General features: G+C 39.3%; 1 protein-coding gene across 1 annotated transcript; it reads left to right on the top strand.

The window, feature by feature from the left end:
* Positions 1-767: 767 nt before the first annotated feature.
* Positions 768-12,652, top strand: LOC105696011 (synaptogyrin). Its single transcript, XM_012418120.1, has 4 exons — positions 768-869; positions 7,527-7,750; positions 9,104-9,251; positions 11,961-12,652. Exons 1-4 carry the CDS (start codon positions 768-770, stop codon positions 12,162-12,164), a joined length of 678 nt encoding a protein of 225 aa, XP_012273543.1. The 3' UTR covers positions 12,165-12,652.
* The last annotated feature ends 3,451 nt before the right edge of the window (positions 12,653-16,103 follow it).

The raw sequence follows: 16,103 nt of genomic DNA, 5'->3' as shown, positions 1-16,103 counted from the left end.
TGTAGATAAATTGTTTTACATTCTACTGCAATAATATTCTGACCCTTATCAGCCCTTAAAAGTAAAGAAGAGGACTCGAGTCTGTTTATATTTTTTAAATATGTACTACATTCATATTTACATGTACGATAATTAGAAGTTCAACGATATAATTTTCTTATCATGTCATGTAAGCATGAATTATTTCACAGTTTTCAATGTTCAATAATGTAATATAACCTCGCAATAACAAAAACTAACCTGTACATCCTAGTAAATTCTCTTTCTTCTAACGAAAATGGGTCTGAGGCATCACGGAATTCCTTTCTTCTTCTAATAAGGTTATTATTACATCCCCGAGTACGATTGTTGCCAAAAATCAAAACACCCAGGAAGTTTTCCATTTTGAATTTTGGTGTCACAATCCGTGAAAGATGGCGTTCACGGCGCTTATTTTTCTATCTTTTCATGTCCGCTTCACTATTTCGCTTAAAAATTTGTGCCGAACCAGTTCACATGAACGGTCTCGCATTTTCACCCCGAAAAACGTTCCGTACTAGCATCAGCTACTCATTTTTCACATCCTCGCTCAATGTGCTTTACGTAATAGACCCCCAGATAATTGAAAAGCCTCCACTCTTACATCTATTGGTTCGAACTCCCGCCGTCAGATGGCGCGCGACTAGGTCGGCGCGTCAATCGCTACGGCGTCAGGAGGAGGAAGCTCAGCGCATGCGCGTGGTGCTTTTCCGAGGGCTTTGAATTTTGTCTGGCTCAGTCGCGCAAAGATGGACGGCGGTGGAGCGTACGGCGGCGGCAAGGCGGGCGCCCCTTTCGACCCGATCGCCTTCGTCCAGCGGCCGCAGGTCATCCTGAGAGCGGCATGTCTGGTGAGTAGGCGCGCCTCCGGGTCTCGACCTGGCGCCCAACCTCCGGGCTGGACCGGACCGAGGAAGAGACGGCCCCACTCGAAACTCGACATCGATTTTAATCTCCCCAAACTACCCCGTCCTCCCCGCCGCCCTCCCCCCGCGCCCGGTCGATGGGGTTGTTCTATTGATTTTTCGAGAATTAACGCGATACGCCCCATGAGACTCGCTCCCTATGGTGTCCGAGATTCCTATCTGGGTCATGGCTAATCGCTCGGCCCGCCCACCCCGCCCGGGTGGCTATTTTACTTACGCCGAGATTTTTCATTACCTCGCCCCCGTCTGCGCGCCGGGGTCGGGGTTGCGTGTTTCTCTTTTCCGCCCGTACGTACGACCCGTGCGTACTATGCTCGTTCATGCCTGTGATCTGATATACTCTCGTGAAGGGATTCTGTCCCGTCTGCCTAATTTCCTTTCGAATTCTTTGTTTTTATTGTTTAATGGTTTCTACTAGCTGCATTTCGTATTTAATAAAAAATTATTCGTATTAACTAAAAAAAATGTATGTACTCAATTTTGGGAATAATTATATACTAATGATAGAGAAGGATTTTTAATTGTGACAGCAAAGTCAGAAGTATATGTTTTTCATTTTTGTCTGTACTTATGCTCGTTCATGCCTGCGATCTGATACATGTACTCTCGTGAAGGGATTTAGTCCTGACTGTCTAATTTCCTTTCGGATGCTTTGTTTTTATCGTTTAATGGTTTCTAGTAGCTGCATTTTGTATTAATATTAACCCTTTTAGTGCCGGACAACGATATAGCGTCGTTTCATATGTGCTGACGAGTTTGGCTGGCACTAAAAGGATTATAAAAAAAAAATGTATGTACTTAATTTTAGGAATAATTATATACTAATGATAGAGAAAGATCTTTACTTATGACAGCAAAGTTAGAAGTATATGTTTCTCATTTTTGTCTGTACTTATGCTCGTTCATGCCTGCGTTCTGATACATGTACTCTCGTGAAGGGATTTAGTCCTGACTGTCTAATTACTTTTCGGATGCTTTGTTTTTATCGTTTAATGGTTTCTAGTAGCTGCATTTTGTATTAATATTAACCCTTTTAGTGACGGACAACAATATTGCATTGCTTTACAAGTGCTGACAACTTTGGCTGGCACTAAAAGAGTTAAATAAAAAAAACGTATGTACTTAATTTTTGGAATAATTATGTACTAATGATAGAGAAGGATCTTTACTTACGACAGTAAAGTCAGAAGTATATGTTTCTCATTTTTGTCTAAACTTATGTTCGTCATACCTGTGATTTGATATAATCTCGTAGAAGGGTTTTGTTCCAACTGCCTAATTTTCTTTCGAACACTTTGCTTTTATCGTTTAATAGTCTCTAGTAGCTCCATTTTGTATTAATATTAACCCTTTTAGTGCCGAACAACGATATTGCGTTGCTTTACAAGTGCTGATGACTTTGGCTGGCACTAAAAGGATTAAATAAAGAAAATATACGTACTTAATTTTGAAAATAATTGTATATCGATGACAGAAAATGATCTTTACTTTTGTCAGAAAAACCAGAACTGTATGGTTCTCAGTTTTGTCTGTAGTTATAGTCTTGGTGTATTAGACTCGTTCATGTCTGTGCTTTGCTATAGTCTCGTGGAAGGATTACGTCCCAACCTCCTAATTTCCTTTCGAATACTTTGTTTTCATGATTTTGAAGGTTTCTGTATTACATGTGTTAAAATCAAAGATACGTATATAGTGAATTATATGAAAAATGATCGATCAAGCATTTAATTCAATGCATGTTGGTAAACCAATCATAACGAGTGTATGGATAATGTCAATGAGAATTTAAGTTACCATGTACAAAGTGAGAATATTTGAGAATTATGATTTTTTAATGATACATGCTTTATGTTTAGATTGGAAGTTTTGATTTTGCAATCTTATATAGTTTGATACTCATTTAGATGCTAAACAGCTATTTCATTAAAATCATCCTAAGGTTTTTTTATTACTTTTTAGTACCGTAGAAATGAATCCCTGGATGCTGCGTTTCTCATTTTGATGTAAATGTTTGTTCCAAGCATTACGTTGCCTTCCATGCGTACTCTTTTCTGTAATTAATACTCTGCTCGTACATACTATTCGCCTCTCATGTATCTCTAATATACATTTTTTGCCCTTTTTCATATAATTCTTGGGAATACTAATTGCTTTTTGGGATGTGCCCTTTACTTTTACGATTTAACAATTCCTGTAAAAGGTAAATAATGCCATTTAAAATTCATAGGACATTTATTGTTACTCTTAATGTACATATTATACATATTTCTGTTGTTCGTGCACTGTGGGGTGCTGAGTGAACGTTCACTCAGCACCACCACCGATTTTCGGTGTAAGGGGTGGAGCACTAAAATCCAGGTTGTAGCACACTAAAATAGCACTAAAAAAGCACTAAATTCTCCAATAGGTTTCATTCCATATTTCCGATGTTGGGGTGCTTACTGTACATACATAGCGAATCTAGACGCACCGTGATTTTATATTTTACATACATTTCATACAGATCATTTACTTTGTATGTTCTTTTCTAACATATTATAAACTGAGCGGACTCCTTATGCTTGCTTATGACAATGAGTTTGAAAGTAATGTTGCTTTTCGCAAGACTTGCTTTGATTCTTTACAACTTTTCACTTTTCCCTGATCTAATACATCGTCTTCAATTTTGTAGAAATTATGCATTCTCTTCTCCGTTTTGTGTACGCTTTTACATATTGTATATTCTTCGCTGTCATTAATGTCCTTCGCTCTTACATATGTATTGTATTTTAACGATCGATGAATCTATGCATAGAAGATACGTTTGATAACTATTGAAATAATGACTTGAAATGTTTGTAATTAGAGACAGCATCAAAAATGAATTTTAATATGATTGTTATATGCCGATTAAAAAACTTCCTGTTGCTTCTATTTATACACTTTGCTTCGATGATTTTCAGGAGAGTTGACAAGAGTCATGGAAGCGAAGGCTCGGAATCTATTAATTCATTGACAGCATTGACAGCATTGACAATGATTTACCGTGGAAGTATCGTGGAACAAACTAAAGAAATATTGGGTGTCGAAACGTTGACCTGTCATTTGAAAAAGGAATTTATAGTATGATGTTTGAATTTCGTATTGTTTTGTCGTATACTTTTGTATACCGATATGTTTATTTTAATTTCCTGCCCGATCTTTCTCAATAAACTGTTTAATTTATTTCTTCAATTATTTTTATTACGACCCTGTCCCTTTCCACTTCTGCTTACAAACTATGTGCATATTTTTCTCCTTATTGATTTTCTTTAAATAATCCCAGCTTATTTATGAAAATTCTGCCTCGATGGATGTCGATAGAGAAATTGTCAATGCTGTGAAGCGTGCAAAAGCTTGGAACAATAATTGTTAACTTCAAGGTGGCTTTCAATTTCTTTAGAGAAATATTCTCCGTAAGAAGATAATTTCTGACAAATTTTTTCTTACTAACAATGCTTTTCCATTTGAGAGTATTAAGGTGAAGTGAAACCCCCTTCAAATCAGTCGATTCGGATACAACACTTTTTTATTAAGGGTATTAGACCAAACTGTCCGAAACTTTGACACATCACTCCCGATCATCTAAGAATTGTCCTGACACATTGAAAATATGGATTTTTGGAGAAAATTTTTTAACTCAGCCCAGACCAGAACCAAAATGGCGTCGAGCTCTCATATTTCGATTGACATACAATTATCGATTGCTCTGATATATGAGAAACTAAAGGGTCAGGACAATTTTACGACAATTTAGAACACTCTGGTAATCGATAAACTCGCATTTGGACGGGATAAAGGCAACAAAAGTGTTGTATGCGCTTCTATGCTAAAACGATGGTAATACGAGGTCTTGGAGTGAAGATTTAATTGTCCTGGAAATCACAGATGGCGCAGGGGGTCCCTCTGCAGTCAATTAGGGCCCCAGAAAGCATGAATCCAGAGGATTTCTGGACTTTTACTTAGATTTCTTTATAATTAATGTACGAAAACGACAAGTGGAGTTGCGAGAAAAATATTTCGCTTTATGCCATTGTTTATCACTTCTCTCGCGCATTTACGTTAACTTATACTCGCAAGAGGTTTCTTGGAAGCTGCTTTTACAATTCAAAACGAATGCTAGAGGGCATAAAGTACTCAGCCCCTATTTTTTTATCGCGTTTTCAAATGCAAGAGAGCCTTAATAATGGATCCGCGTCGAGGAACTGCACTTCTAGCGAATTCCGAGCATTTTACGACGAGTGTCTTTCCATCTGGAAATGTTTTATTCCTCGGCGTTTTTATTTTCCTTCGTCTGAACTTTATGGTGCCCTACATCCGTATCTGCATTGTGGTTAACATAACCTATCTATGCGACCATTAAGGAGTTCAAAATCGTTCGTTATTCTGCATTGAAATTTGGAAATTCTGTAGAATTTTGCGGCAAATTCATTTGTACCAGAAACACGCCTCCTCGAGTTATGTGAGATTAAGGTGAAGTGAAACACGTCGAGGAACATGATCGACGTCGATAAAGAAGATTTTTCTAAATACGTACGTTGTCGACGTTCGTTTTTATATTGACAGCCGTGTCGAATTATATTGACTATTGCACTAAATGGCATACTCCACTTGTCGTTTTCGTACAGTAATTATAAAGAAATCGAAGTAAAACTGCAGAAATCCTCTGGATTCATGCTTTCTAGGGCCCTAATTGACTGCAGTGGTACCCCCTGCGCCATCTCTGAATTCCAGGTCAATTAAATTTTCACTCCGAGATCTCGTATTACCATCGTTTTAGCATAGTAGCACATAAAACACTTTTTTTTCCTTTATCCCGTTCAAATGCGAGTTCATCGATTATCAAAGTGTCTTAAGGTGAAGTGAAACCCCTTTCAAATCAGTCAATTCGAATACAACACTTTTCTTTAAGGGTATTGGACCAAACTGTCCGAAACTTTGACACATCACTCCTGATCATCTAAGAATTGTCCTGACACATTCAAAATTTGGATTTTTGGAACAAATTTTTTAATTTAGCCCAAACCAGAACCAAAATGGCGTCGAACTCTCATATTTCGATCGATATACAATTATCGAAGGCTCTGATATGAGAAACGAAAGGGTCAGGACAATTTTATGACAATTTAGAATACTCTGGTAATCGATAAACTCGCATTTCAACGCGATAAAGGCAAAAAAAGTGTTGTATGCCCTTCTATGCTAAAACCATGGGAATACGAGGTCTCGTAGTGAAAATTTAATTCACCTGGAAATCACAGATGGCGCAGGGTGTCCCTCTGCAGTCAATTAGGGCCCCAGAAAGCAAGAATCCAGAGGATTTCGGGAGTTTTACTTCGATTTCTTGATATTTATTGTACGAAAACGACAGGTGGAGTATGCCATTTTGTACAATGTCGAATATAATTCGACACAGCTGTGAATATAAAAACGAACGGCGGCAACGTAGGCATTTAGAAAAATCTTCTTTATCGCCGTCGAGCAAGTTCCTCGACGTGTTTCACTTCACCTTAAATTGTCGTAAAATTGTCCTGACCCTTCCGTTTCTCATATTAGAGCCTTCAATAACTGAATATCGATCGATCGATGACGCCATTGTGGTTCTGGTCTGGGCTATATTGAAACATTTTTTTGCAAAAATCCAAATTTTTGAAAATGTCAGGATAATTCCTAGGTGCTCACGAGTCATGTGTCAATATTTCAGACAGTTCTATATAATACCCTTAAAAAAAGTGTCTTATTCGAAACGACTGATTTGAGGGGGGGTTTTCACTTCACCTTAAATAGGCCACCCTGGGAATTAAATATACATACATAAATTGAATGAAAAGCTTCAAGAGAGTAATGAAAGATTGTCAAACGAAGCGGTTGAGAACGTGAAGATAATTATAACAGCAATGACTATTTAGAACTATTTTTTTTTCTCCATATCCTTCCATCATAAAAACGCCTTCCGAGAACGAAAAGCACACATCAAACTAACAAGGGAAGTGATGAAAAATAATAAAGCAAAGCAGCCGCTGTAAATGCACGCGTGACTGGTTAAGGCGATTGAGCATGACCCAGATATGACTTTTGCACAACGTACGAGTAGTGCAGCAAAGAATTACCTAAAAAAAAAGAAAAAAAAAGCTTCTACCATTCCCAAGCAGAAAAGCATTAATACGTCAAATGAAATATTATGCAAGAATTATTATGTTAACAAAAGTGTCCCTAATTAGGCCTGACGACTCTTCGAAATTAATCTGAAATTTTATAACAATGTACCTAAAAAAAGAGATGGTATTTTCAGTAAAGAATAAACCAATTCTGGACCTTCGGTTTCATTTTATTATACTTTCAGGAATCCGAATTTCACAGTGCCAACTGTATTTTAAATTCCTCGAATCATTGAATTCACGTAGGAAATATTGAAATTGCCCTTATAAATTAATTACTTCCGAAATTGCGCAAAGTACATTCTTTCTTCATGTCGTGAACAATGAGCCAGGAGGCGGTTTGTACCTGCATTTTAACTGATTACGCCGTAAATTGCGATTGATATTGGGGTTTACTTGGTTTCAGCTGTTTGCGATAATCGTCTTCGGCTGCATAAGCAACAAGGGTTACATAATGGAAGGAGAAACGGAAGTCTGCCTGTACAACGGAGACACGAATGCCTGCAATTATGGCGTCGGGATTGGCGTCCTAGCTTTTCTAGCAAGCATCGGATTCCTGGCAGGAGAATACCTCTTCGAACAGATGTCCTCTGTCAAGACTCGTAAACATTACGTACTTCTCGATCTTGGGTATGAAACTATTTGTAAACATTTTGTTAGTTATGTTCCCTCTTTCAAGATGAGTACACGGAAAACGAGGAAAGAATGGTTAGGAAAACCACAATTATGGTAATCGTAACCTTATTGCAAGGCAACATACGGGACAACCTTGGAAGGGGGTTGCATTAACCAGCGTAACGTAGTAAAAGATCATAGTAAGGGTTACTTTACAGAGGAAAGAATGGTTAGGAAAATCACAATTATGGTAATCGTAACCTTATTGCAAGGCAACATACGGGACAACCTTGAAAGGGGGTTGCATTAACCGGCGTAACATAGTAGAAAGAACATAGTAAGGGTTACTTCACGATTTAATAAATTTAATTATAAGGAACGAGTTGTTCCAACGTTATGCATAGTTGTTAATATCCATTTAAAAACTTTCCGTCCACGTAAGAAATTCGATTATTATGATTACGAACGCTATACTTATGTTTCTGTCAGTGTTCTCATACATTTCCACCTCAAGAAGTAAAATATCGTTTGATGCTCGAAAATGTGGTCCTCGACGATCACTTCCTTTTTCCTTCTTCTTCGTAGAGGCTCTGTATCGTAAATGTAAGGGGTGATAACGGGTCTTATATGCACACGAACAGTCTGCACCTCCTTGCGAGAAGTTTTGCCACCTGGCGGCGCTGTCGAAACTAATGGGACCAAATAATTGTTTCTGCAATCATATAGGCAAGTTTAGAATAACCTTGCAACGGGTATAACGTTACTATAATATGTGGTTACAGCTCCCAGATAAACCTTCCATTTTCCTGGGCGTATTGTAACCTCTTCACGTAGTTAATATTACCATTCCAAATGGTGATTACTCCTGTAAAATATCATTTGATGCTTAAAAGTCTGGTCTTCAACGATCACTTCCCTTTTCCCTCTTCTTTGTAGAGGCACTGTATCGTAAATGTAAGGGGTGGTAACGGGTCTTATATGCACGCGAACAGTCTGTATTGCCTGCAAGAAGTTTTGCCACCTGGCGGCGCTGTCGAAACTAATGGGGCCAAATCATTGTTTCTGCAATCATATAGGCAAGTTTAGAATAACCTTGCAACGGGTATAACATTACTATAATATGTGGATACAGCTCCCAGATAAACCTTCCATTTTCCTGGGCGTATTGTAACCTCTTCACGTAGTTAATATTACCATTCCAAATGGTGATCACTCCTGTAAAATATTATTTAATGCTCAAGGGTGTGGTCCTCGACGATCACTGTCCTTTTCCCTCTTCTTCGAAGTTCTTCGACGTGTTTCACTTTATCTTAGCCCCTGCAGCAAATCTACTAGTATTGGTGGTAAAACTAAGCTTTTCTCTTCCAGGTTTTCCGGATTCTGGGCATTCCTGTATTTCGTGGGATTCTGCTACCTCACCAACGCGTGGAACAAGTCGAAGCAACCACCAAACGATTATGGCGTGAACAATGTCCAAGGAGCTATAGCGTTCTGCTTCTTTTCCATTTTCACCTGGGTATGTTCACTGTATTTTGAAGGAACGATTAGTCAGTATTGTAAGAGCTGAAAAGACTTTATTGACACAGATTCACGTACTCGCAAAGACTCATCATCTACATTCATAAACATGTCACCTGTTGACATCTGACCTGACGAGAAAAACCTATTTTCAAGAAACAATTGCTTTAGAACGGAAAAGCAATTTATGGGAATGTTATAATTAATTAAAACTGAGATAATGTAAGGTGTTATGAATGACATACACTTCACAATATGTACATACTGAGAAGTTAAATCGTTGATGAAAGTATTCTTCGAATTAGGTGTACTGATTCGTTGCAAATTTTACCACGTGAATGTGGGGTCCTTAAGATAGGTCCTACAGATCGTGAAATTCCATTTTGATAAAAAATTTATTTATCATAAACTAGAATCAACATGGCGTGGTCTATGCATGTTTTCGATGTTTTACGCTTTTTAAAGGCATCGAAAATGAAGAAATCGAAAATGAAGAGTTTTAGGATCTACCCGAAACAATTTAGAATACTATAAAAATGAAATATTACAGAGTCAGATGGGAAAATATGGAATATATTTTCACCAACGATTGCAAGAGAATGCTGTCTCGTCCCGTGGGTAATACGTTTATCTAGCAAAAATTTGGTTGCAGCTGAACGTCACAGATGGCACCGTTTGATCATTGGAGTATTAAAAATTCACGAATTCATGAGATCTCGACAGTTTTACATCTCGATCTCTTTATCATTACTTTACTGAAATGACACATGAAACGCTTTATTTCGTATAATTTTCCGTATAATTTTAAGACAATTTTAGGAGAACAAGTCGATAAAAAACAGACTGAGCACTTTCTTGGTTTCACTGCGATGTCGGGGGAAAAGCTAGTATACATGCAATAATGAGAGCATGGCGTCAATTAGATGACGCCATGCTCTCATTATTACACATATTCATTGAATCATCATTGAATGATTCATTGAATGAGTCATTGCTCATTGAATAATTAGAGTATGCAGAAAAGACGTTCCTTTTTTATTATAATTCACGGCTTTGTCGTACAGCCCACGAGTACTCTTTGATTTTATTCCGAGCTACTTTCGTTTTCTTCAAAAGCGAGTTACAGATATTAAATTTTCACGCTCCGTAAATGAAATATCAGTTATATCCTCTTTTTCTAGGAAACTGAACATCATCTCGCATTATCAGATTTGCATAAAAATAGAATTGAGGTTGAATACCCAGACAGCACAAATACATAGCACAAATAATAGGATATGGTTTTACGTGCTATGTACATTTTTTGAACATAGGATGAATGTAGAATTTATAAAATAGTATTCCATATTTCAAATGACATTGCTAAACTAATATTGTATATATATATAAAGCATTAAATATTTAAACTATATCTGGGAAATATTATCATATGTACATAATCTAATATTGTACTTAAAATATAATTCCAATGTCGAATATACATGAGGAATATTTTCCAACTTCTTTTCTATATTCTACGAATATTTTATGCTGTCTGGGTATTTCATTGCCTAATTAGTAGGTTAATGACGTCATTCCGAGTCGACCAATGGAAAATGGGTGACTCCGTTGCGCATGCGCATTTGATAATTGATGTGATAAAGCTTAACAAACTGGTGAATGGTTTCTTGTCTTCTGTGATATAAAATAGTGATTGAGAAAAGGTATTGCAATGCAATTAGTGACGTTATAACACCTTCTCTAGGCCATAGCTACTCTTATCGCACTCATCGTGTAGTTTCTAACCTATAAACGTATTATCTAACACCTTTTTTATAATTGTTCAAACCGGAAAGGTACTTGGAATTGTAAGGGTTACTAAATCACTCGGTATTAGAGATTTTATGCTCGGAATATTATGGATGTAGATCATGAAATGATAATGATGGACGCATTGTTGGCATAGTTAGCGTGGACGTGAAAATTACCGTTATATGAGCGCAATGTCGGCATAAAGAGAGATCTGTGGAGTGTAGTTGCTTGTATGACTGTCAAGGACTTAAGGCGAAAAACATTCTTTTTTTTTTTTTTATTAACCCTTATCACTCTAACCGGCAGTAATACTGCCAACATCTAATACTCTTCCAATATTCTTGGAATGATAAGGGTTAATATTAACCGCCTTTATTCAACAAGTGAAATGTTTATATCAACAAGTGAAATGTTTTCAGGGTGGCTGCGCTTGGTTAGCTTATGTTATCAATTGAGTATTCAAAATGACGTTACCACCAAAAAGGATATAGCTGAATTATAATTTATGGACGTCGATTAAATTCCTCGGCGATTTTCTTATCACCTTAAGGCCAGAAGTGTAACAAGTGAAATGTTTTCAGGGTGGCTGCGCTTGGTCCGCTTCTGTTACCAATTTAGTATTCAAAATGACGTTACCGCCAAAAAGGATATAGATGAATTTTAGCTTATCAACGTCAATTACATTTTTTGGTGCTTTTTATATCACCTTAAGGCTAGAAGTGTAACAAGTGAAATGTTTTCAGGCTGGCTGCGTTTGGTTCGCTTGTTACCAGCTTATGTTACCAATTGAGTATTCAAAATGACGTTATCACCAAAAAGGATATAGATGAATTTTAATTTATCAACGTCGATTACATTTTTCGGCGCCTTCCATATCGTCTTAAGGCTAGAAGTGTAACAAGTGAAATGTTTTCAGGCTGGCTGCGCTTGGTTCGCGTATCAGAGATTCAAGCAGGGAACGGACGCAGCGTTCGCCCCGAGCTACGAGGCCGATCCGGTAGGTGGCGCCGGCTACACGAGTTACCCCGACGCCACGGACGCGGCTTACCAGGAACCGCCTTTCGCCCAACAGCAGCAGCAGCAGCCCCGAATGGGCGACTTCCAAGCTCCGGCTTATTAAAGTGTCATCCGTAGCGATTATCAAGATGTATTTTTCGAGGCGCTCCGCCGCGGCGACCTGCCATCGAGAGGAGTCGACGAGTCCAGCGAGCAAATCGCCTAGCGGCGGAAGCACCGGCTCGCTTCCGGTCGCTTCTTTCACTTTCGGGAATCGCCCTAAGCTTGTCGCGTCAGCAACGCCCTCTGGTGTCGACGCGAGGATGTGCGAGCCCGGGCTTCTAGGGTTAGGCCACTGGTCGCATCCCTTAACGCTTCTCCATCGGTTTTTTTACGTTATCGCAAGTTTCCTTCGATATCCCAAATTGTCTCCCCATTTCATAACATGAAATGCTGAACGTTTGGGGTATCGATGAGACATGGGAGTCCATTTGATGCTACCTCGTGCAACGTCTGCTGGAACTAGAAGTTTGCAGTCGGTCCTAAGGTGATGCGAAAGTGGCGTCAAGGAGGTCTCGTTTATGAAACTTTTGACCGAATTGAGTGTACCAAATCGCTTAAAACTTTACAACGTTAATATGGAGGCTATAAGGAAGGTCTTGACCCCCATGAAAGTTCAATTCTTTTTAAATTTGTTTATAGGGATTTTGAAAATTGTTTATGAAAAATGAAATTTCATGGGTGTCAGGACCTTCCTTATAGTCTTCATGTTCACGTTGTAATGTTTGATAGGTTTCGATACACCCAGTTCGGAGAAAAGTTCCATGAACGATTGACCCTTCAGGCGTTACTTTCGCAACCCCTTAAGGTGTTGTTGTTTATGAAACTTAAGTTGCATGCCGGGAGTCGTTTATGAAACTGTTTTCCGAACTAGATCTATAAAATCGTTGATACGTTTACCACGCGAATATGGAGGCTCTAAGAAAGGCTCTGAAATCCATGAAATTTGATGTTTTATATACAATTTTGAAATGCTTATAAAAAGATTTAACAAAAGGGAAAACTGTAATTTCATCAGTGTCAGGACTTTCCTCAGAGCGTCCAAAGCCACGTGGTAAGATTTTGAATGATTTAGAACATCTAGTTCGGATAAAGGTTTCATAAAGGAAATCCTCTAACGGTACTTTCATATCACCTTAAGTCAGTTTATTGCGTTTAATGGATGCTGCGAGAATTAATCGATGAAAGTGTTCATCAGGGAACCCAAACTGAGGGAGCTCGGTAGTTGATTGATACTTTCGGCGGTTTTGTTGGTTATTGGCCGTGATGTGCGTCAAATGCGAATTAGTCATCGACTGGAAGCGAGTTACTGATGTATTTTTACAGTAAGTCTTGTACGATGATGTCTCAGATAGGAATTCTGGTCTAACTTAAAAGCAGGCGATGTGCCCAGAGTACCAAGGCGTGAGTCGTTTGAATTTTTTACGTCGGTTTTACTTCAACCGATGACAAAGAAATGGGAGTATGGGAATCATTTCACGTCGGTTGAAGGAAAAGTCAAATAAAAGCATCATGATGGATCGTGGTTACGCTCTGGTCACATTTTATGCGGTTAGGACGGTCAGTTTCATTACGCCTAAATCGGCTTGTCTAGACGACTGATTTGGCATGAAGGTGGCCAAGAAGAATGTTTTACATCGTAATGGACGTTTCTAATCGACGAGTTTTGAAAACCATCCAGAGACTTGCTTTGCCACACCTTTGAGAATTGCTCTTTGCTTCCTGCGCCAGCAGAGCCATCTTGTGTCGACACGAGGAAGTGTTCGGTTGAACTACCAGGACTAATTGTAAATGGCATGCAACTTAAATCCAGATCGGCCTTTATCATCTCGCATGGACAAAAAGGAAGGTTCGAACGAACGCGGCTTCGTGAGCGCGCCATCGCAATATAAGAGCCCTTTCGAATCTCGTTTGGCTGCGTTAATAGTGGCTATGCACATATCATAGGAAATTACACGCATTCATGACTTGTTGCCAATTGATTTTGGGCGGTGCGTGTAAGACGTAAGGACGTATGTAAAGGGCAGGAAGGTTCTTCTCCATTTTGCGGGATTGTCGTGATGACGGATAATGGAGATCGGCCTTCATCATGTCGGCTATTGAGAAGGTACTTTGTTGATGCGGTAATATGCAGAGCTGGAACGTTTTGCGATGGCATTCCCGGTTGTTGAAACCAAAGTGAAAAGGTTTTAGACGGAGATGGAAGGGAATACAACGGTAGCCAACAAAGGAACAAGGATTCCTTCGGAGCCAAATGCTCTGTGTGTTTATTACGTAGACGTAAAAACATATTGATGGAGCCTAAGTCAGAGGGGCGAGTGCTAGATTAAATAAGGGGGAACACGTAGGAACAATAGGAAGGTAGCCATATTGGTCAGCTAAAATCCTGATTGGCTGAGATTTACTTGTCACTTTAGGAGTAGCGGGTAAAGAACGGTGCGAACTGTGGACAGATAAATAGCAAACGAAGTACAATATGGCACTTGTAGCATAAAGAAGTGTAAAAATTACGTTTTACTTCTAGGAGTGGCAAGAAGAAATGAGTTTGAGCAAATAGGGATATGAAGGTGGACTACCAGGAGGCTAAAAAATTGGCTGACCAATATGGCCGCCCTACTTCTTCCTTCCCCACGCGCAGACTTTCCCCTGGTCTAAGATGGGACATTGGGCTCCGACCATATATTCTTACGTCCATAATTCATTAGCTACTGATGTATGGCTCTTTTTATCACGTCGGAACCTCTGTTAGAACCCTTTACTGTAATCCTGTGTATATCGCTCAGTTTTACAGTAATTCGACGAGGCGAGGAAGAAATCCGATTAATTCAAGCGAGCTTCCAAAACGTAACTTCTTTTGAAATTGCTTCGGTTCCGTTAATACGCCATAAATTCACCGTCAGTGATGAAGGTCGGTAGCCATCTTGCGACCCCACCGTTTTCGGCCAATCAGGATCGGCCTTTGTCATTCTGCGCCAATCGGAAAGAAGCTTCTGACAAGCACATCCTCGTCGCAACACCCTGCAGTGCAGGAACTTTACGGAACCTCTTGTGACTGTATTCACGGTGTCGAACACGCCTTAAGGTAGTTTGTTAAGGTACTATAACTATAGCTATAGTACTATAGCTATAGTTAAGGTACTATAACTATAGTTAAGGTACTGTAGCGATCTTTATACTGATCTCTGTACTGAGGCCGATATTTTATTTCTTCGACGGCGTCGCGCGACGGAGTGCGGCGGAGCAAATAAGAGGTTTTTATTCGCTGCGAGGAAACAGCGGAGTGGGAGAACTTTCTTGTTTTGCGGTTTTTAGAGAACGGAAGTCCAGAATTTCGAATCTTCTTGCGACGTCGCATGCCCTAATACTGTTTAGTACAGGCTTATTCCATTTAAGCGACGAAAATTCTGTCGCGCCAATGAAATATCGGCCTAGCTGGATAGCTGATACCCCACAAGATGGCGTGGCGATTGGAAGCGACAACAACACCTTAGAGAATGGGTTCGCGAACTAATATCGTAGTATTTGCTCATGCGCCGAAAGCAGCGCTTTACTTTTAACTTAAGTATCTACATGTTTACTCCTAAACTTGAGACCACTGCAGCTCCTTTTGCTCATGCGCACACGTTACTTAGTACCGCGGCTCATATTCAATGGTGCTGGTGTGCCTTCAATTCGGTCTTGAATTAGGGATCAGCTATCTAGTTGGTCTAGAGTCTCGGTGGCACAGATGCAGGAGAGCGGATCGACAGTGGCCATTGGGGAAACGAGAACTCGACAGCCAGATTCTCTACCTTTGGCTCCTGTCGATTACCCGGAATTTTCGTAGGCGTGTTCCAAAAGACATTTAGAGTGACCCGAACATCTTTAGAGTCCATTTATAACGGCCAAAGTGATGTTCGAATCACCCAAACCAGCGTTCTAATCCGTAGCCGTGTAAACAGGTCTGGAAACTGCTAAGGAAGGGTACAAGCAATTTTCGTAGGCGATTTTCATTCAAAGTTTG

Source organism: Orussus abietinus, unplaced genomic scaffold (assembly GCF_000612105.2).
Source record: "Orussus abietinus isolate OABI.00-Male unplaced genomic scaffold, Oabi_2.0 scaffold419, whole genome shotgun sequence".
In the NCBI taxonomy this organism is placed as follows: Eukaryota; Metazoa; Arthropoda; class Insecta; order Hymenoptera; family Orussidae; genus Orussus; species Orussus abietinus.
This window is presented reverse-complemented; position numbering and strand designations above follow the sequence as displayed.